The 22,447-nt window shown below is 45.4% G+C and overlaps 1 protein-coding gene across 5 annotated transcripts in view; it reads right to left on the bottom strand.

Moving 5' to 3' along the window:
• LOC125448342 (natural resistance-associated macrophage protein 2-like) overlaps positions 1-22,447 on the bottom strand; it is a 182,065-nt gene that overhangs the window by 29,524 nt on the left and 130,094 nt on the right. For all 5 annotated transcript variants that reach the window (XM_048523604.2, XM_048523601.2, XM_048523603.2 and 2 more), the window contains 6 exons: positions 22,163-22,230; positions 19,996-20,151; positions 18,526-18,684; positions 14,102-14,188; positions 7,154-7,273; positions 1,718-1,867 (listed from right to left, as the gene is read on the bottom strand). In XM_048523604.2, the coding sequence (XP_048379561.1) occupies positions 1,718-1,867; positions 7,154-7,273; positions 14,102-14,188; positions 18,526-18,684; positions 19,996-20,151; positions 22,163-22,230 (740 nt within the window). The remainder of the gene's footprint in view (positions 1-1,717; positions 1,868-7,153; positions 7,274-14,101; positions 14,189-18,525; positions 18,685-19,995; positions 20,152-22,162; positions 22,231-22,447) is intronic.

Consider the following 22,447-nt stretch of genomic DNA (forward strand, 5'->3'; position numbering starts at 1 on the left):
CCAAAGATCATCCTGCCCAGGCCCACCCCCTATTCTATCCCTGTAACCCTGCATTCCCCATGGCTAATCCACTTAGCCTGCACATCCCTGGACTCTATGGGGTAATTTAGCATGATCAATCCACTCTAACCTGCACATCTTTGGACTGTGGGGGGAAACTGGACCACCCTGAGGAAACCCACAAAGACAGGGGGAGCATGTGTGTGAACTCCATACAGACAGTCACCAGAGAGTGGAATCCAACACACATCCCTGCTGCTGTGAGGCAGCAGTGCCAACTATGGTGTCACTGCGCCCTTGAGAAGGTGGGAATGAGCTGCCTTCTTGAACTGTTGCAGTCCATGTGCTGTAGGTTGACCCACGATGCCCTTAGGAGGGAACGGCAGGATTTTGACCCAGTGACACTGAAGGAACAGTGATATATTTCCAAGTCAGGATGGTGAGTGGCTTGGAGGGGAACTTCCAGGGGGTGGTGTTCCCATGTATCTGCTGCCCTTGTCCTTCTAGATGGAAGTGGTTGTGGGTTTGGAAGGTGGTGCCTGAGGATCTTTGGTGAATTTCTGCAGTGCATCTTGTAGATGGTACACACTGCTGTTACTGAGTGTCGGTGGTGGAGGGAGTGGGATGTTTGTGGATGTGGTGCCAATCAAACGGGGGCTGCTTTGTCCTGGATGGGGTCAAGATTCTTGAGTGCCTGCTATGGTGGGACTTGAATTCCATCATATCCCCAGAACATTCACTTGGAGCTCTAGATCACCACAACACCTGCCAGGAGCTAGAGATGTTATTGTCTACTCTGGGCTGCTATGATTGGCGATCCAAACTGCCTATTTATTGGCATAGAGATACAGCACAATGTTTGCAGATGCGAAATGTCCAAACAAAATTGCTTTGCTATGTATGAACTACTGTTCAAACTGTCATGTCATTGATATTGGTCTAATAGTCAATGAGACATCAGGCGCTGGTTAACTCCGTGGTCTGATTTATTTAAGAAGCCAAGTAGATTGCAAGTTATAAAACAAACATTACAACAGGGCACAAGACAAAAGACCTCAAGCTTCCGTTGCCTGCCATTTCAACACACCACCCTGTTCCCTGGCCAACATCTCTGCCTCAGGCTTACTGCAGTGCTCCAGCACAGCTCAGTGCAAGCTGCAGGAGCAGCACCTCATTTTCCACTGGGGAACACTACAGCCCTCTGGACTCCAAGTTCAACAACTTTAGCATTTGAGGGACCTTCTCCCATGTCCTTACCCCTACCCCACACACCAGGTCTTGTTATCACATGGTCTGCTATTACACATCACCTATTGCTAGCCACGAACTGTCCCCATGAACAGCTATTCACCCTCCCAACCAGATTGTTATCCACTTCCTTGTCTGTCCAACTCTTCTTCCATCTCTTTAGGCTCGATCCTCACTTATCGTTCACTCCCTACACAACCCCCCATCTTCTGCACATCAACTGACATTTTCTGAACTGCCATCACATCTGAGGTAGGGTTAACTCTGATTTCTTTCCACAGATGTTGCCAGAACTGTTGAACATTTCCAGCCGTTTCTGTTTCTCCTGACAAAAGGGTGACCGATTTGTGTTCGCACAGCCTGCACACTCTAGTCAGACTGCTGGGCATGCGGAGTCCCAACGCTGTGTACACACAGCACCTCCAGGTCTTAAAGGTCAAGTCTCTTAAAGGCAAAAACAGCTCCTTACCTGCAAACTCATCAGAACATTCAGCAAGTCATTCATTCCTGTCAATGTGTCCACAGTTTGGAAAACAGCCACCAATAATGTGGGGGTAATCGCAATTGTCCGTGTGAAGACCACACGCGTGAAACGAGACCACTTGAGGTTCAAGAAACCCTGCGAAAGAGAAACCAAAGAAGACACTTTGATCTTTCCCTAGTTTCAGTGCCTACGGGTCATTAAAAAAAAACAGACAGGGCCTCCTCAAGGTGCTAATTTCTTAATCCGTAGGATCTGGAAATTACTAAAGGAGCTTTCAAAAATAATTTCACAGGATGGCCACTTTGCTAGCTGGCCATTGTTACTTGCCTGTCCCTAACACTCCTTGGAAACAAAAACGCGATGACTCTATGAGCTGCATAGTAGGGACACTTAATGTTGTGGAAATGAAACTGTTCCATACCCCTGCGCAATTGCTCAACTTATGCACTATTGAGGTTTAGTAACTCTACTAACATAGGAAGAGCAACAGCCAATGTGCCTACAACCATCAATGTGACCATGACCAAACAAATGGATTGTGTGGACTGAGTTGAAGGATAATAATTTCCAGGAGAGCAGGCGATAAGCCCCCGCCCTTCTTCAAAATAATACTACGAATCGATCCATCCAAGAGGATAGAGGGCACCTTAGTTTCATGTCTCATCCAAAAGACAACACCTCAGATGGTCTCTTCTTAAAAATTCCTTCATGGGATGTGGCTGTCATGGATTGGGCCAGCGTTTATTGCCCGTCCCTTGTAGCCCTTGAGAAGGTCAAGGCCGACGGTGCAAGAGCAGGAAGATTGTGCTGGAATCATCCAAAATGTTGGTGAGGGCGCAGTTGGAGTGTTGTGTGTAGTTCTGGAATCCACATCATAGGAGGGATGAAACTGCACTGGAGAAGGTGCAGAGGGAGATTTACCAGGATGTTGCCTGGTCTGGAGCAGAGGAGATTTACCAGGATGTTGCCTGGCGTGGAGCAGAGGAGATTTACCAAGATGTTGCCTGGTCTGGAGCAGAGGGGATTTACCAGGATGTTGCCTGGTCTGGAGCAGAGGGGATTTATCTGGATGTTGCCTGGTGTGGGGCACAGGAGATTTACCAGGATGTTTCCCATCAACAGAGATTGGGTGCTCAGGAAGGTGCTTTACCCCTTGCTGGAGAGATCGTTGAACAGGAGCCACAAATTGAAGGCAAGGGGAAGGATGTTTTGAGGGAATGTGGGGAAAACCTATTTTACTCAGAGGGTGGTGGCAATCTGGAACTGACTGTCTCAAAGGGTGGGGGAGGAAGAAACTCTCATCACATTGAAGAAAAATTTCAATGTGCAATTGCAATGCCAAGGCATACAAAGGCAATGGGCCAATTGCTAGAAACTGGGATTTCTGAGGTGTCAGAGACAAGCTTTGTGTGCAAGCTGCTCGAGTGAGAGTTGGATCAGTTGGATGACTATTCCTGATGTCTGGCCCACTGCGAGAGTTTCCTGTCGTGTGGTGATAAACTGCCACCAAAAGCCCCGAAAGGGCAGGAGCTTTCCTTGAGGGACGTGAGGCGAACCATAGCTACACGGGCTCTAAATCCCACCTCTTCCTCCGTTACATTGATGACTATATCAGCGCCGCTTTGTGCTCCCAAGAGGAGCTAGAACAGTTCATCCACTTCACCAACACCTTCCACCCCAAACTCAAGTTCACCTGGACCATCTCCAACACATCCCTCCCCTTCCTGGACCTCTCTGTCTCCATCTCAGGCAACCACCCAGAAACCGATATCCATTTCAAACCCACCGACTTCCACAGCTACCGAGAATACACCTCCTCCCACCTACCTTCCTGCAAAAATTCCATCCCCTATTCCCAACTCCTTTGCCTCAGCCACATCTTCTCCCAGGATGAGGCATTCCACTTCCGTACATCCCAGATGTCCTCGTTTTTCAAGGACCGCAACTTTCTCCTCGCAGTGGTCGAGAACACCATTGACCGTGAATCCCGCATTTCCCCTCAACTCTTCCCTCACACCCTGTTCCCACAAAAACCGCCAAAAGAGAATCACCCTCGTCCTCACATACCACCCCACCAACCTCTGGATCCAACGCATCATCCTCCGACACTTCTGCCATCTGCAATCGGACCCCACCACCCAAGACATTTTTCCATCCCCACCCCTGTCTGCTTTCCGGAGAGACCACTCTCTCCATGACTCCCTTGTCCACTCCACACTCTCCTCCAAACCCCCCACCCCTGGCACCTTCCCCTGCAACCACAGGAAGTGCTACACTTGCCCCCACACCTCCTCCCTCACACATCCCAGGCCCCAAGAAGACTTTCCACATCAAACAGATGTTCACCTGCACAATGTGGTGTACTGCATCCGCTGTGCCCATTGTGGCTTCCTCTACATTGGGGAAACCAAGCGGAGGCTTGGGGACCGCTTTGCAGAACACCTACATTTGGTTTGCAATAAACAACTGCACCTCCCAGTCACGAGCCATTTCAACTCCCCCTCCCATTCCTTAGATGACATGTCCATCATGGGCATCCTGCAGTGCCACAATGATGCCACCCGAAGGTTGCAGGAACAGCAACTCATATTCCGCTTGGGAACCCTACAGCCCAATGGTATCAATGTGGATTTCACAAGCTTCAAAATCTTCCCTCCCCCTACCGCATCCCAAAACCAGCACAGCTCATCCCCGCCTCTCTAACCTGTTCTTCCTCTCACCTATCCCCTCCTCCCACCTCAAGCCACACCCCCATCTCCTAACTACTAACCTCGTCCCGCCCCCTTGACCTGTCCATCTTCCCCGGACTGACCTATCCCCTCCCTACTTCCCCACCTACACTCACCTTTACTGGCTCTAGACCTGCCTCTTTGACCTGTCTGTCTCCTCTCCACCTATCTTCTCCTCTATCCATCTTCGGTCCGCCTCCCCCTCTCTCCCTATTTATTTCAGAACCCTCTCCCCATCCCCCTTTTCTGATGAAGAGCCTAGGCCCGAAACGTCAGCTTTTGCGCTCCTAAGATGCTGCCTGGCCTGCTGTGTTCATCCAACTCTACACCTTGTTATCTTAAGGCGAAATTAAAGTCAGTATTCTTAACACAGGAAGAAACAAAGTACAAAGTACAATCTCAAATTAAACCAGGAATACAGGTCAGCATTGGAGAAACGAAAGGCAGATTCACTTCACATTGGGACTGGTCAGAATTTCTGATCACTCTTTCATCTCTAAGGTGTGACTGGCCATCCATGTTTTGTGAACGTGTGCAGGAGAACCACACACTACTGGCCTCTTTGAGTGCATCAGCTCAGAAAATGACATCACAGGATCCAGGTTGAGTCCTAAATGATTTTACCTTCTTACTTTGGCCTTATGCAGTGGCTTTCCATCCTACTTACTGCAAAATGTGTCTTTTAACTGGTTTGAACCTTAGTTCTGCTCATCCTGTTACGGGAAGCATATTACTAAGGTGGAGAGAGTTCAGAAGAGATTTACCAGCAAGTTGCTGGGAGTGGAAGGTTTGAGGGAAAAGGAGAGGCTGGATAGGTTGGGAGCTTTTTCACTGGAGCATAGTAGACTGAGGAGTGACCTTCTAGAGTTTTATAAAGTTATGATGGGTATCGATTAGGTAAATGGCTGGTATCTTTTCCCTAGGGCGAGGAAGTTCAAGGCTAGGGCGCATATTTTTAAAGTGAGAGGAGAGAAGTTTATAAAAGACATGAGGGGCAACTCTTTTCTTTTAAACAGAGTGGTCTGTGTGTGGAATGAACTTTCAGAGGAAGTGGTGGATGACTACAGTTACAACATTTAAAAGACATTTGGCTAAGTTCGTGATAGGGAAAGTTTGGAGGGATATGGGCCAAGTACAGGCAGGTGAGACTAGTTTAGTTTGGGATTATGGTTGGCATGGACTGGTTGGACCGAGGGGTCTATTCCTATGCTGTATGACTATAATGGTCCCACAGCTGTGATGCACATTGAAGCAATACTCCAGTGTTGTCCTACCTAACAAAGCGAGAACACATTGAATGGCAGGGCTGTAGGAAGTACTGAGGATCAGAGGGACCTTGGAGTTCATGTCCGTAGGTTGTTGAAAGCAGCAGGACAGGTAGATGAGGTGGTTAAGAAGGCATATGGCGTACTTACCTTTATTAGTTGAGACATTGTTTTTTTTTCTCCCTGATCTTGTATTCAAAGTTTCTGGAAAAACTCAGCAGGTCTGGCTGCATCTGTGATGGAAAAAACAGTTAACGTTTTGAGGAAGGGTCACCGGACCCAAAACGTTAACTCTCCTTTTTCCTTCACAGATGCTACCAGACCCGCTGAGTTTTTCCAGCAACTTTGTTTTTGTTCCTGATTCACAGCATCCGCAGTTCTTTTGGCTTTTATTTACAAGAGCAGGGAGGTTATGATGGGGCTGTATATAATGTTAGTTATACCAGAGCTGGTGTCCAGTGTGCAGTTCTGGCCACCACACTACAGGAAGAATGTGACTGTACTGGACGGTGTGCAGAGGAGACACATCAGGATATTGCATGGGCTGGACTGATTCAGCGATAAAGAGGGGCTCGATTGGCTGGGGTTGTTCTCCTGAGAACAGAGAAGGCTCAGGGGACAACCTGGTTGAGGGGTACAAAGTTCTGAGGGGAACAGACAGGATAGATAGAGAGCAACCAAACTCCATCAACAAACAGATTGAGTTAGACCCTGTGTACAAACCACTGAAAAACCGAACTGGAAGTGACTCCAACCACCCCAGCAAACCGAGGCATATAAATAACAAATGGGACAGAACACCAACACTTCACCAGAGGTGCACTGACGGTGTTACCCAGCACGGTGACGAAACGTCTGTAATCAAACACACAGGCTCGGTGAGCAAGTCCACAACTTCAGAAACCTTTCCCCTCAGCAGAAGGGTCAATATTCAGGGGCACAGTTTTAAGGCAAGGAGCAGGAGGTTGAGAGGGGGATTTGAGGAAACAGTTTTTCACTGGAGGGTAGTGGGAATCTGGAGCTCACTGCCAGAAAGGGCTGTGGGGACGGAAACCCTCAAGACATTTCGGAACGATTTAGATGAGCATTTGAAATGCCATAGCAAACAAGGCTATTGGCCAAGTGTTGGAAATTGGGACTGGAATATATTAAATTGTGGCGACTAATGTGGGCATGATGTGGGCACAATGGGCCGAAGGGCCTTTTCCTTGTTAGTAAGGCTCCATTGCTCTATCCTGTTTAATGTCTTGTTTCTTTGAGTCTCCTGCTTTGCTGGTTGAGCAGCCTCAATCTCTCCATGTAATCCAGATCCCTGAAACAGGAGTCAATTGCATGGCTCTTCTCTACATTTGCTCCAGCACTAGAATTGCTTCCCTTGCGCTTTAAAGACTAGCAGAGCACAAAGAAGGTCGTAAAGCAAGGATTACCTCCATGACAAATTGTCCAGTATATGTCCCCGACATGGTCGAACTCTGGCCTGCAGCTAGGATGCCAATGGCCCAGATGTAGAGAGCAGCAGGACCAAAGTAACAGCCCAACACAACGCCCTGAGGGAAAGACAACAGACAGGTTGCTGAGTGTGAATGCTGTCAATTACCACTGACTGAAATCAAAGTACTTTCTGGTGGTAAGTGGGTGTAATTGTATGCTAGTTATGAGTCCGGAGAATGGGAGATCGAATCTCACCCATGATCGGTTGAGAATTTGAATTTGGTTCAAAGAAAAACCTTGAAATAAAATGTTGGCATGAAGTTCTTGGGCTTTTGTTAAAAATCCAACTGTTTTCCCCTGCAACTGCAGAAAATGCTACACTTGCCCCCACACCTCCTCCCTCACCCCTATCCCAGGCCCCAAGATGACATTCCACATTAAGCAGAGGTTCACCTGCACATCTGCCAATGTGGTATACTGCATCCACTGTACCCGGTGTGGCTTCCTCTACATTGGGGAAACCAAGCGGAGGCTTGGAGACCGCTTTGCAGAACACCTCCGCTCAGTTCGCAACAAACAACTGCACCTCCCAGTCGCAAACCATTTCCACTCCCCCTCCCATTCTTTAGATGACATATCCATCATGGGCCTCCTGCAGTGCCACAATGATGCCACCCGAAGGTTGCAGGAACAGCAACTCATATTCCGCCTGGGAACGCTGCAGCCTAATGGTATCAATGTGGACTTCACCAGTTTCAAAATCTCCCCTTCCCCAACTGCATCCCTAAACCAGTCCAGTTCGTCCCCTCCCCCCACTGCACCACACAACCAGCCCAGCTCTTCCCCTCCACCCACTGCATCCCAAAACCAGTCCAGCCTGTCTCTGCCTCCCTAACCTGTTCTTCCTCTCACCCATCCCTTCCTCCCACCTCAAGCCACACCTCCATTTCCTACCTACTAACCTCATCCCACCTCCTTGACCTGTCCGTATTCCCTGGACTGACCTATCCCCTCCCTACCTCCCCACCTATACTCTCCTCTCCACCTATCTTCTTTTCCCTCCATCTTCGGTCCGCCTCCCCCTCTCTCCCTATTTATTCCAGTTCCCTCTCCCCATCCCCCTCTCTGATGAAGGGTCTAGGCCCGAAACATCAGCTTTTGTGCTCCTGAGATGCTGCTTGGCCTGCTGTGTTCATCCAGCCTCACATTTTATTATCAACTGTTTTTAATGTTCTTTACAGAAGAAAATCTGCTTTTCTGACTTGGATTGTCCTATATGTGACTCTCGTGCTCACATCAATACAGTTGATGTCTAACTGTCTCTGAGCGAGCGACACTCCACTGGTCACCCCATTTGTACCCATAAAAAGTTATCTTAATAAGGTCATCTGCGTGGACTTTTAAAAAGTTATAAAGTATAATAAGGCTCAGTACAACATGTGAAGATTTGTAAATCACATTTTTTAAGACCAGCCAAGACTCAAAACACTTGTGTAACCCAGTGAAGACTATCTCTACCGAGAAAAACCCAGACAATGTATAGAGTATATAGTAAATGCCACCAAAGAGTGGAGAGAGATAGAGGATCACATTTGCAATCAAATTACTAAAAATGCTACAACTACAGAGCAGAGATAATGAGGTTCTTCAAGTGTCTTAATATAGACTGGAATAAGGGCAGTTTACATATAAAGAGGGGAAGTAATACATGAAAGAGAGCTGGAGAACCTCAGGAGGTCTGGCAGCACCTGTTTTTTTTTAAGATTAGATTAGATTCCCTACAGTGTGGAAACAGGCCCTTCGGCCCAACAAGTCCACACCACCCCTTGAAGCATCCCACCCAGACCCATCCCCCTATAACCCACACACCCCTGAACACTACAGGCAATTTAGCATGGCTGATCCACCGAGCCTGCACACCTTTGGACTGTGGGAGGAAACCGGAGCACCCGGAGGAAACCCACGCAGACACGGGGAGAATGTGCAAACTCTGCACAGACAGTCGCCCGAGGCTGGAATTGAACCTGGGTCCCTGGCGCTGTGAGGCTGCAGTGCTAACCGCTGAGCCACCGTGCCGCCTGTGGAGAGAGAAACTGAGTTTATGTTTTGAGTCCAGTGACCCTTCCTCAGAACTCTGTTTCTCTCTGCACAGGCCCTGCTGAGTTCCTCCAGTGCTTTGTTTTCCTTTCTGAGTAACCACAGGAGTCTGCCTCTATTTCAGGTTATACTTGAAACATGCACTTAATCACGGTGGCTCGGTGGTTAGCACTGCTGCCTCACAGCGCCGGGGTCCTGGGTTCAATTCCACCTTTAGATGACTGTGGAGTTTGCATGTTCTCCCTGTATCTGTGTGGTTTTTCCTCTCATAGTTCAATGGTGTGCAGGCTAGGTAGGTTAGCCATGGGGAAATATAGAGATAGAGTCGGGGGTGGGTCTAGGTGAGATGCTCTTCAGATGGTTGGTGGAGGCTTGATGGGCTGAATGGCCTGCCCCCACACTGTAGGAGTTTGATGTTTCCAGCCCAATTGTTAGATCTGGTTCTTTAGACCTTACAAGGTGAAGATTCAAACCTTCAAGATACTGACAGGACAGATAAAGATAAACTGTTTCCACTGGTCTGGGGTTCTAGAACTAAGCGGCAGAGTCTGAGAATTAGGGCCAGACTGTTCAAGAGAGATGGTAGGAAGCACTTCGACATACAGCGGGCAGTAGAGGTTTTAAACTCGCCCACAAAAGGCAGTGGATGCTGAATCAGTTGTTAGCTTTAAATCTGAGAGAGCGTTTTTAGCATTAAGCAAAAGGTATTAAGGGATATGGGTCAAAGGCATGTCTATGGAGTTCAGCAACGTATCGGAAATGACCACATTGAATACTAGAACAGGCTCGAGGGGCTGAATGGCCTGCTCCTGTTCCTAATTTCCTAAGTTGTCGGGAAGAAGTGGGAAAATTGGAGTCATAGATTAATACAGCATGGAAACAGGCCCTTCGGCCCAAACTGGTCCATGCTGACCATGGTACCCGCTCAGCTAGTTCCAACTGCCCACATTTGGTCCATATATCCCTCAAAACCCTTCCCATCCATGTACCTATCCAAATGTTTTTTAAATGTTGCTATTGTACCCGCCTCAACCACTTTCTCCAGCAGCCCATTCCATATAAGCACCACCCTCTGTGTGGAGTATACTTCAGCAGGAGACAGTTCAAGGAACAGTGACCAGAATATCATTAGGCCAAGAATAGTTAGAGAAAAGTATAACGGCTGGCCGAATGTGAAAATACCAAACTGGGGCGAGCAACCTTCAGTGATCTGATCTGAAAATGGAGCCGACTCAGGTGGATTAGAACAAAAAACCAACAAGAAAATGAGTGATTTGAGACCAGTGAAGAGAAAGTAACTGAGGTCCAGGGTGGACATGTTCTTGAAAGCTGGTAAGGAAAGTCAGGCACAGGTAAAGCTGTGCAGATTTTGAAAATGCACAGATTGAAATGAAACAGGAAAATGAGGCTGATGAGACGTGTCAGGTTCATAACGCAATAGAAGAACAAACTGAGTAGGGTGTGTACAGAAGAGACTTAAGAATGGAATAAGAGCAGTAAAGAAAGGGTAAGAATACATTTGTGCCGAACATTAAAAGGAACCCGAAGCTATTTTATAAACACAGCAACAGTAAAAGGATGGATCAAAAATGAGATCTTCTTGTGGAGGCAAAGGGAATAGCTGAGGTATAAATGATACCCAACGAATAAACGATGGGGAGATGATGGGTTCAAAAACCGCCACAGCAGATGGTGGAATTTGAATTCAACAATTAAAACATCTGAAATTAAGAGTCTAATGATGACCAATTAATTGTTGGGGAAAAACCCATGTAGTTCACTAATTCCCTTTAGGAAATAAAAGTATCATCATGTGCTGGTGCAGACTTGGTGGGCTGAAGGTCTTGAGAAGGTGATGTTGAGCTGCCTTCTCCATCTGCTGCAGTCCACATGCTAAAGGTAGAGCCACAATGCCCTGAGGGAGGATTGTGACCCAGTGACACTGAAGGAACGGCGATATATTTCCAAGTCAGGCTGGTGAGTGACTTGGAGGGGAACTTGCAGGGGGTGGTGTTCCTGTGTACCTGCTGCACTCGTCCTTGGAGATATAAGTGGTCGTGGGTTTGGAAGGATCTTTGGTGAATTTCTGCAGTGCATCCTGTAGATGGTACACACTGCTGTGACTGAACACCAGTGGTGGAGGGAGTAAATGCTTGTGGATATGGTGCCACTCAAGCGGGAGCTGCTTTGTCCTGGATGGTGTCAAGCTTCTTGAGTGTTGTTGGAGCTGCACCCATCCAGGCAAGTGGGGAATATTCCATCACACTCCTGACTTGTGCTTTGTAGATGGTGGACAGGCTTTGGGGCATCGGGAAGGGAGTTAATCATCATTGAATACATTGCCTCTAAATTGCTTTGGCAGCCATATTATTTACATGCCTGGTCCATTTCAGTTTCTAGTCAATTCTAACCCCCAGTATAATGATAGTGGGGAGGTTTGATTATGTTAATACTGCTGAATGTCCAAGGGAGAAGGTTAGATTCTCTTTTGTTGCAGCTGGTCATTGCCTGGTTCTCAGGACCCCCACTCTGACATGGTAGGTGCAGTTATTTTGAGAGTGCTAGAGAACAGGGATGTACTGCTGAGGCTGTATAAGGCTCTGGTCAGATTGCATTTGGAATGTTGTCAGCAGTTTTGGGCCCTGTATCTAAGGCAGGATGTGCTGGCATTGGAGGGGGTTCAGAGGAGGTTTACAAGAATGATCCCAGGGATGAAGGGCCTGTCATATGAGGACTCCGGGTCTGTACTCAATGGAGTTTAGATCCTAGTTACAACTTGAAAATGGCCGATTTTATTCTCACTCTCTGTTTTCAGGCTGTTACCCAATCTACAAGCTCTGTTAATACATTATCTCGTGAGCTCTGATATTGTCTGATTCCTTAGTGAGCAGTTTCTGATGATCCACCGGATCACTTCTAGCTAGCTGTGCCCTCGAAATACTTGAATGGATTTTCCAAGCATGGCTTCTCTTTTACTAATATGCTTTGACTCTTTCTTATCATGTTATGATTTTCTAAATACTCTGTTGCCACCTCCATTATAACAGATCAGTCAAAGACTTATCGAGGTCTGTGAAAAGTTGGGAACACCCATAGAAACTCACAAAGAATTGCAAAGGCTTTCACACAGGCAAAGAATCATAGAGTCATACAGCATGGAAACAGACCCTTTGGTCCAACCCAGTTCATGCTGGCCATGTTCCTTAAGTAAACAAGCCCGACTAGTCTGTACTTGGCCCTTACCCCTTCAAAACCTTCCCTACTCACGTGCTTATCCAAATGTCTTTCAAATATTGTAACTGTGCCCACATCTACCACTTTATGACAATGCTGTTACTTTAAAAAAAAGTTATTTTGTCCTGGGCTTTTTCGAAGAGAGGTTACAAAGGCAGAGGACTGGCTACTGGAAACAGCATACATAAATAGCTTAGGAGGCCTTCAGATTGTTTTTTTGAAAACCTTGAAAAAGAGAGTGGTCAGCTCTCACAGACCAGGCTTCCTTTTGTTTTTAGCCTTAACAGTCTGAAGCTATCTCAGAAGAGTTGGAAGCTTCAGTTAATGATTCTGAGCTGCTACTTTCTCTGAAATCTCTCGATGTTGTTTCCTCCTGGTTTGGAAAACCGCATGTAAGAATCTGAGCCCAAATTTACCTTTTTGGGTTTATGGCATTTTACTGTATTGAAACAGTTAATTAGTAATAGGTTCTGGAACTAGTATTCGGTTAAGTTTTCCAGTAATTAAGTTACTTTAAATTCATCTTTCTTTTGTTTGTATTTTAACTATTGTGTTTAAATAGATTGTGTTTCGCTTAATGTCAAGTAGGTTGACCTGTCACATCACATCGGGAACACCCATTTTACATTTACCTTTAAAATAAGAAAAAGTTAAGGGGGAGGCTACCTTCTTAAAATATTTTGAGGGAGTCTGGTCTGGTCCATAACAACTTCCTCTGGCAGTTCATTCCACACACAAACCACTCTCTGTGTAAAAGAAATTTGACCCTCATGTCCTTTTTAAATTTTTCTCCTCTCACCTTAAAATTACGCCCCCTACTTTTGAACTTCCCCACTTCAGTGAAAAGATTTTGCTATTCACCTTATCTATACCTCTCATGATTTTATAAATCTCTATAAAGTCACCATTCAACCTCCTACGCTCTAGAGAAAAATGTCCCAGCCTATTTTTATAACTCAAACCCTCCATTCCTGGCAAAATTCTGGTAAATCTTTTCTGAACCCTCTCCAATTTAATGATATCCTTTCTATAACTGGGAGACCAGAATTGCTCACAGTGCTCCAGAAGAGACCTCACCAATGTCCTGGACAACCTCAACGTGATGTCCCAACTCCTATTCTCAAAGGTCTGAGCAATAAGTGTGTTAAACACCTTCTTAACCCCCTCTGTCTACCTGTGATGCAAACTTCAAAGGATTATGTGCCCGAACCCTGAGGTCTCTCTGTTCTACAACACTATCCAGGGCCCTACCATTAATTGGATAAGTGCCGTCCTTGCTTGTTTTACAGAAATGCAATACCTCACATTTACCCAAACTAAACTCCATCTGCCCCTCCTCAGCCCAATTACCCAATTGATCAAGATCTCGTTGTAATCTTAGAGAACCTTCTTCATTGTTGACTATACCTCCAATGTTGGTGTCATTGTCAACTTACCAACCATGCCTTCTACATTCTCATCTCAATCATTTATATAAATGACAAACAAAAGTGGACCCAGTACCGATCCCTGTGGAATGCTACTGGTCACAGGCCTCCAGTCTGAAGAGCAGCCCTCCACCATCACCCTCTGTCTCTTAGTGTCAAGTCAATTTTGTATCCAATTACACTTACCCCTTTATAGATGTCGACACTGAGAGTGTTGTTATTGCTTGGGAAGAGGCCAGAATGCGGACTACTGCTATTGGCGCACACTTCGTGCTATGAAAGAAAAGAAATGGTGTCAGATTCACTTCTAAACTGTGTAGTCTTTTCATTCAGCAATCCAAGCACTCTGTAGCCACACTACCAATCAATGCTATTTCAAACATTCACCACTCTTTTCATGAGAGAACGTTTCCTAATTTCACTCCTGAAAGATTTTGCTCTAATTATTTGACGACATCAGCAAGCTCTAGGTGATGAAGGGTGTCATCAACACAGCTTTCAGAGCAGCACTGGCTTCAAAATAACCTGCTCAGTGACACCCAGTTTAGGTTCCATTAGGGTCACTCAGCTCCTGGCCTTTTTCTGGCTTTGGTTCAAACATGGACATAAGAGCTGAATTCAAGAGGTGAGATGAACAGCCCCTGGCAACATCTGATAGAAACTAAAAGCATAGTGACAGGTTTGGAGATAGAGTGAACGTGGAGATGACGTTTCCACCAGTACGACAGACTAGGACCCGAGGACACAGTGTCAGAGTGAAGGGACAACCCTTTAGAACTGAGACAAGGAGGAATTTCTTCAGCCAGAGCGTGGTGAATCTGTGGAAGTCATTGCTGCAGAAGGCAGTGGAGTCTATGAGTGTATTTAAGGCAGAGATATGGATAGGCCTTGACTGGTAAGGGGATCAAGGGTTGCAGGCAGAAAACAACTGAATGCGGTTGAGAAACGTATCTACCACGATCAAAAGGCAGATCAGTCTTGATAGGCCGAATGGCCTAATTCTGCTCTCCTATGGACATCTAGGTCACATTTGACGGAGTGTGGCATCAAGGAGCCCTTACATAACTGGAATCAATGGGAATCAGAAGGAAAACCCTCCACTGTTTGGAGTCAGATTTGACACATAGCAAGATGGTTATGGCTGTTTGAGGTCACCCATCTCAGTTGCAGGACATCTCTGCAGGATAGTTTCCTGAACTCAACCATCTTCAATCGCTTCATCACGTTGAGATTCAGGGGAGTACGGCAAGGCTGGATGGCCTCTACGTTAATGGTGGGGGTATTCAAGGTAAGACAGCTGGGTTAAGGGAGTAGACTTACACGTGGAATTGTGATATTGTTGCCACCACAGACATGGTTAAGCAAGGGTCAGGACTTACAACTCAGGATCAGGCAGGACAGGGAAGGGTGAGAAAGAGGTGGTGCTGTTGCATTATTAATTCAGAAGACTTTTACTGCAATGAGGAAGGGCAATATCTTGGAAGGATCTCCAAATAAGACTTTGTGGGTTGGGCTGAGGAATGAAGAGCAGGCAGTCACATCACTGGGAGCATATTATGGGCCCCCAGTCAATGGGAAATAGAGGAGTGGATATGTAAAGAATTTACTGAGATGTGTAATAATACGGTAATTATATTCGAGGATTTCAATGTCTCCAACATTAATTGGGATTAAATGTATCCAGGAGAGATTTCTCTATCAAGATGTAGATTGTCCAGTAAGGGATGGTACAGTGCTGCACCTAATTCTGGGGAACAAAGTTGGATAGATGTTTGAGGTGACAATAGAGGAGCATTTTAGCAATAGCAACCAGAACACCACACAATTTAAGTTTGTTACAGAATGGGAAAAAGACGGTCTGCATAAAAATGTGTTTTAAATTGGGAGAAGTCAGATTTTATTAAAATAAAGCTGGATCTGGTTAAAGTAGACTGGGAACAGCTACTTGAGAGAAGATTCACAGCTGTAAAGTATCTAATAAGGAATTGGGTAGAGTACACTGTGTTCATTTCAAGGTGATAAGTAGGAGCAACAAGCCAAGAGAACGCTGAAAGTCAAGGAATATTCAGGGTTCTCTCTTACTGATGTCAGAGTCATGTGATCAGTTACACCACCCATGAATTCCATTATCCCATTGAAAATTCCCTGGTTTCTCGTTCTTATCAAAGATGTGTTATATTTAAGTTTTGAAGGATTGTGGAAAATGGATTTATTTGTGGACAGACCTGAAATAGCTTCTTTAAAATAGGTCATTGAAAGTTCACCATAGTCATTGGAGATTTATTTTTAAAGAAAAACACTTCAGGGAAATCACATGATGGGTGATAACTGCTTGCTTTTCTGCATACCCCGATGGGGCAGCTTGAACAGTGCCTGGCTTGAAGATATTCTTGTCTTATTTAGTTCAGTTGGACCAAAGCCTGCTAAAGACAAGCTGAGCCAGAGAAAAGCCTGTTAAGAATCACTCCCAGTTCTGAACAGAAGAGCCCTGTTGTTGAGTTCAAGGTGAAACCTATTTGTTTTTTTTTGAAATAGTGATTGAAAGGAGATCCCATGATTCCAGAGCAAATGGTGTTGTCAAGATTTCAAAGATAACCATATGTGGTTACTGGCAGAACATCAGAGAAGCAAGCTCTCGAACAGTCTGTGCTTTAACCTTTTACCTTCAAGAATAACCCATTTTCAAAATCTATCTTTCAGAAGCATATTGACCATGATCAAATGGTAGAGCAGTTTCGATGGGCTGATGGGTCTAAATCTGCTTCTGCACCTTATGGTCTGCAGAGAAATCTGTTTTTGTTCCTCTTTCCCGAAACACAGCGAGAGAGCAAGTGTGTGTGTGTGTGTGTGTGTGTGTGTGTGTGTGTGTGCGTGTGTGTGTGTGTGCGCGTGTGTGTGACAAACATTTATAATTCTACTTTTCTGACTATGAATATTAATCAATGATTGTATCTTTATTGAATAAGCTTTATTTTAATAATAAACCAATAATCATGCATTTAAGAAAACTGGTTGATAGATCTTTACTGTATAAACATGATATAGATGAGGTACTTAATTGGTCACCTTGGTAACTGGAAAACCTATTTATATTTTACATTGTACCTATATGGGAGCGGGATTGGAATGATAGTGTACTCCTCCAGCCTCAGTCATGACAGTCTCAACTTTAATAAATAGTGGAGTGATGTGTGCATTTTTCTAATCAAACGAAGCAGTTCTTGAATTGAGAGAACCTTAGAAAATTGGAAGTGGGGGTTCAAAATTTTGTCACCCACATTCTGTAAAAATCCTGGGATGGAAAACATCTGATCCTGGGGACTTGGCATTCTTTCCTGCCAATACTTTCTTTGTGACTATTATCTTGCTATGTTTTATTGTGTTCCCATTCACAACTGTACAAAGAACTCCCTCAGGTGCTCTGGCAAGCTCATTTCATCCTCTGTAAACATTATCAGACTTGAATGGGCTTCTCATATATTACAGTTGATCTTTCTCGGCATCTTCTCTGTAGCTGAAACACAATATTCTACTTTCTGTTCGATTACCCTGATGTACTTACGTAAGGTATGGCTTACAGTCATAGAGTTACACAGCACAGAAATAGACCCTTTGGTCCAACTTGTCCATTCAAATCAGATATCATAAATTAATCTCATCCCATTTGCCAGCATTTAGCCCATATCCCTCTAAACCCTTCCTATTCATGTACCCATCCAGATGCCTTTTAAATGTTGTAACTGTACCAGCCTCCACCACTTCCTCTGGCAGCTCATTCCATACACACACCACCCTCTGTGTGAAAAAAGTTATCCCTTAGGCCCCTTATATATCTTTCCCCTCTCACCATAAACCTATGGCCCTCTAGTTGTGGACTCCCTTACCCTTGGGCAAGGACCTTTGCTATTCACCCTATCCATGCCTCTCATGATTTGAAAAATCTCTAGAAGGTCACCCCCACTCTTCGACACTCTAAGTGAAATAAACCAAGCCTATTCAACTTCTCCCTATAGGTCAAACAGTGGCAACATCCTTGTAAATCCTTTCTGAACCCTTTCAACTTTTACAACATCCTTCCTATAGCAGGGAGACCGGGACTGAACGCAGTATTCCAAAAGTGGCCCTAACCAATGTCCTGTACAGCCACAACATGACCTCCCAATTCCTATACTCAATGCACTGACCAATAAAGGCAAGTGTACCAAACACTTTCTTTACTACTCTGTTTCTGCACAACAATAATTTTCACTGTATACCGGTACATGGGACAATAATAAATCAAATCAAAACCAATTGCTCAGCTCACCCATTTCCTTATTCTTCAATGACAGCATCACTAGTAGTAACTTGTCATACAGTGTACATTGCTCCCATGTATCTTCCAAATGTAATTATAATCGATAAATAAAGCAAATGGTCTTGTTTGATGGGATACAGGCTTCTGCCTGGAGAAACTGGCAATGAAAGTCTGGGACTGGAATGTACCAAATTCAAGGTTATAGGCAATCTACCACATTTCCAAAGAAACTATTGTGCCAGCTTGCTGGAGGGGCTGCACCACTTACGAGCACCATGTGTCCCTGACAGCGTGTGTTACATCTGACACTCACCACTTGTGCATTGGTCTTATTATAGAAAGCCTCAGCGAACACTGAGACCACAAAGACATTGATGATGAATGACAGCAACAGAGCCATGCAGGCTTCGATTAAATAGTAGCGATTCGCCTCCTTCACCTCATTCTTATCAGCTCGGTTCACTTGTCTGGACTGTGGGCGAGAGAGACAGAACGTTATTGCTCAGTGACCCCTCAATATCGCTGCCTTCCCTAACCGGCCACCTCGCCATCTCTCCCCACCTCACTCTGTATCGCACAATTACTTCAGTCAGAAACCTCTTTGGGAGGTCTGCCTTCAAGTTCAATGTGCTGTCAGCAAGCAGCAGCAAGCGTGCACAGCAGGATTCCACGCCCCCACTCCCAGCAAACAAAAATGAATAACACGTTAATCTGTTTCTGTTTGAGGAGTGAATTCTGGACCACCGTCCCATGCTAATTGAGATTGAACTGATTTGCAAGCGTTGGAACAAAATACACTGCATCAAATTCTGTACCGACCTCTTCGAGAAATACACCAGTTTGCCTTCTCAATAATTGGAGTTTATTCCAGTTGCTCCCCTCCTTTTTGCATGCTTATATAAGCTCTTACAATCTGTTTTGGCATTTATGGCTTATTTACTCATAATTAATTGCTCTCATTCTATTTGCTCCCTCTTCATTAATGTCTTAGACATTCTTTCACAGTTTTCAAACTGTCATCATCCTGAGACTTACTAGTCTCCTGAGCAAAGTAATGAGCCTGAGATAACAAGGTCCAGAGCTGGATGAACACAGCAGGCCAAGCAACATCAGAAGGAGCAGGAACACTGACATCCAGGCACGAAACGTCAGCTTTCCTGCTCCTCTGATGCTGCTTGCCCTCCTGTGTTCATCCAGCTCTACACCATGTTATCGCAAATTCTCCAGCATCCGCAGTTCCTACTATCTCTAAAGTAATGAGCCTCTTCTTTAAATCTAATACTATCTCAAATCTTTTTTCATGAGGCACAGATCAGTCAGTTTTCCCACAGAATTTTATTTCCCAATGTACATTCATTAAAAAACACAAAATCTTCCTTAACATGTATCTCCTATGTGACCCTTTTAATCTATGTTTCCAATCTACCTTCCTAAGTATATCACTTTTATCACAAGTTGGAAAGTGAAACTACAAAATATTATGATCACTCTTTCCCAGAAATTTCCTGATGATGAGAGTTCAAAGCAACCCTAACTTATTGCAGATTTCTACCTCATATTCTCCTTGGCCTAGATTTTACTTCACCACTGTCCTTTGTTATCAGGTCTCTCTGACCCCATTCAGTTTCTGTGATATTTGCCTTTGCAAAATAATAAAATACCCTGGAGTATTTAGTTCCTAACCTTGGTCACTAATGTGACCATGTTATTTTTCCCCACAGTTTCTGGTGGACCCAGATTTAAATGTTGCTCCATATTCTCTTGCTGTAGTAGGAACACTCACCCTGACCAAGGCAGAGTACAAATAGATATTGTGAGGCATGATTACAGCTCCGACAGTGCCAACCGCCTGCTGCAACTCCCTGGTTCCACAGCCTTGACACATGGGTACAAACATCCCCTTCAACAGCTGTACTTGGTCCGGTTTTACAGTCACATACTGCGGGGGCAGAGAAACACAGTAGAGAGTTAGAGAGATTGATGGCACAGAAAAAAGGCCCTTTGGCCCGTGCTGGTCAAAGACACCCCCCTCACTATTCTAATCCCATTGTCCATCATGTGGCCCATAGCCTTGGCATCGCAAGTGAACATCTAATTACTTCTCCAATGCAATGATGGTTTCTGCCTCTCCCACTCTTACAGGCAGTGAGTTCCACATTCCCACCATCGTCTGGGTGAAAAACGCTTTCCTCACATTCTGTTACATGAGTAAGGTATGGCAAACTTCCAAATCCAGAGGTATTTAGCTGCAGGGTGGGTTTGACTCTAACTGGATACCTGGCATATAGAATAAATATTATCAGAATGTGGGCATCGCTGGCTGGGCCAGTAAATATTGCCCATCCCCAGTTGCCCCTTGAGGTGGTAGGGGTGAGCGGCCTACTTGAACCACTGCAGTTTATGTGTGTGCTGTGTGTTGACCCACAATGGCCTCAGGGAGGAAATGCCAGGATTTTGACCCAGCAACAGTGACAGAACAGAGATATATTTCCAGGTCAGGATGGAAAGTGGCTTGGAGGGGGGGTGGTGTTCCCATGTATCTGCTGCCCTTGTCCGTCTAGATGGAGGTGGTTATGGGTTTGGAAGGTGCTGTCTGAGGGTCTTTGGTGAATTTCTGCAGTGCATCTTGTAGATGGTACACACTGCAGCTACTGAGCATCGGTGGTGGAGGGAGTGGGATGTTTGTGGATGTGGTGCCAATCAAGGGCTTGTGTGTTTTGGTGTCCATTGAAGTATTCCGAGACAAACATTCGACAAGGAAGGAGTTGTATTGACTGTATCACTTGTTTAGTCCAATTAGGTTATCCATTATGTGACTCAACCTTCATTTTAGCCATTAAGTTCTGGAGCAGTTTATTGAATGTTACTGTACACCGGTCACTGAAGGTAAGCCTGCAGGGGCAGCAGGAGGTGAAGGAGGTAAATGGGATGTTGCCCTTCATAGTGAGAGGATTCAAGTACAGGAGCAGGGATGGCTTGCTGTAATTGTGCAGAACCTCGGTGAGACCACACCTGGAGTACTGTGGACAGTTTTGGTCTCCTTATCTGAGGAAGGATGTTCTGCAAATGGAGGGAGTACAGTGAAGGTTTACCAGACTGATTCCTGGGATGGCAGGGCTGATGTTGGAAGAGAGACTGGATCAGTTAGGATTGTATTCACTGGAGTTTAGAAGAATGAGAGGGAATCTCACAGGTGCCTATAAAATCTGAACAGAACTGGGCAGGGTAAACACAGGAAGGATATTCCTGATGACCAGGGAGACCAGAAGCAGAGGGTCACAATCTAAAGCTATGGGGTAGGCCATTTAGGGCTGAGATGAGGAGAAATATCTTCACCCAGACAGTGGGGAACCTGTGGAATTCTCTGCCACAAAAGGTGATTGAAGCCAAAACAGTGAATGTTTTCAAGAAGGAGTTAGATATAGTTCTTAGGGATAAAGGGATCAAAGGGTACGGGGGAGAAAGTGGGAACAGGGGACTGAGTTCGATGATCAGGCCTGATCATATTGAATGATGGGGCAGGCTCAAAGGGCCAAATGGCCCGCTCCTGCTCCGATTGAAAATGTTTTGATGTTTCTATATTACCCTGACTTGCTTTCATCAGTTCCAAGTTATTCCTGTTTTAGTCAGAGCTTCAATATTAATTTCCTCCAACATTAAATCTCAGCTCGCATGGCACTGGGTTCTCAGCAGGCACATGGCCTAAAGCATGGAACTGGGCAGGTGTGCTTGCGTGTGATAGGGGCTTGCCCACTATCCTTGTGAACTTGGCAAATTCAGGCACCTCTGCCATCTTACCCAAGCAAATACAGTTCAGGAAGATTCAGAAATGTCACGTAAAACATTCATTGAAAACAAAAAGCAAATCAACACCCAGTCGAAGTAATGAAGCACCCGTTGGGCCCTGTGGTTTAAACTACAACAAAGTGAGCGAATTCATCCGCTGTTACCTCATATCCAAAAGTCACGGCCATAACTGCAATGAAGAACGCAAACAAAGCCTCCAGTTTTCTTAAACCTGGAGAGGAAAGCAGTTGGTGTTACACCACAATCAGGACAGAGTACATTCTAGAGTTCAATCAAGGCTCTCTTTCACTCCCTCTGCCCCTCTCTTTTGCTCCCCCTGCCTCTGCACATCTCATTCTCTCCCTCTGCCCATTTCTTTGCCTGGAACTTCAGGGAGGGAAACGTGCAGCCCTCTCAGAACTCCCAGGAGGAAGGATCACCACTGGGAA

Source organism: Stegostoma tigrinum, chromosome X, assembly GCF_030684315.1.
Source record: "Stegostoma tigrinum isolate sSteTig4 chromosome X, sSteTig4.hap1, whole genome shotgun sequence".
NCBI lineage: Eukaryota > Metazoa > Chordata > Chondrichthyes > Orectolobiformes > Stegostomatidae > Stegostoma > Stegostoma tigrinum.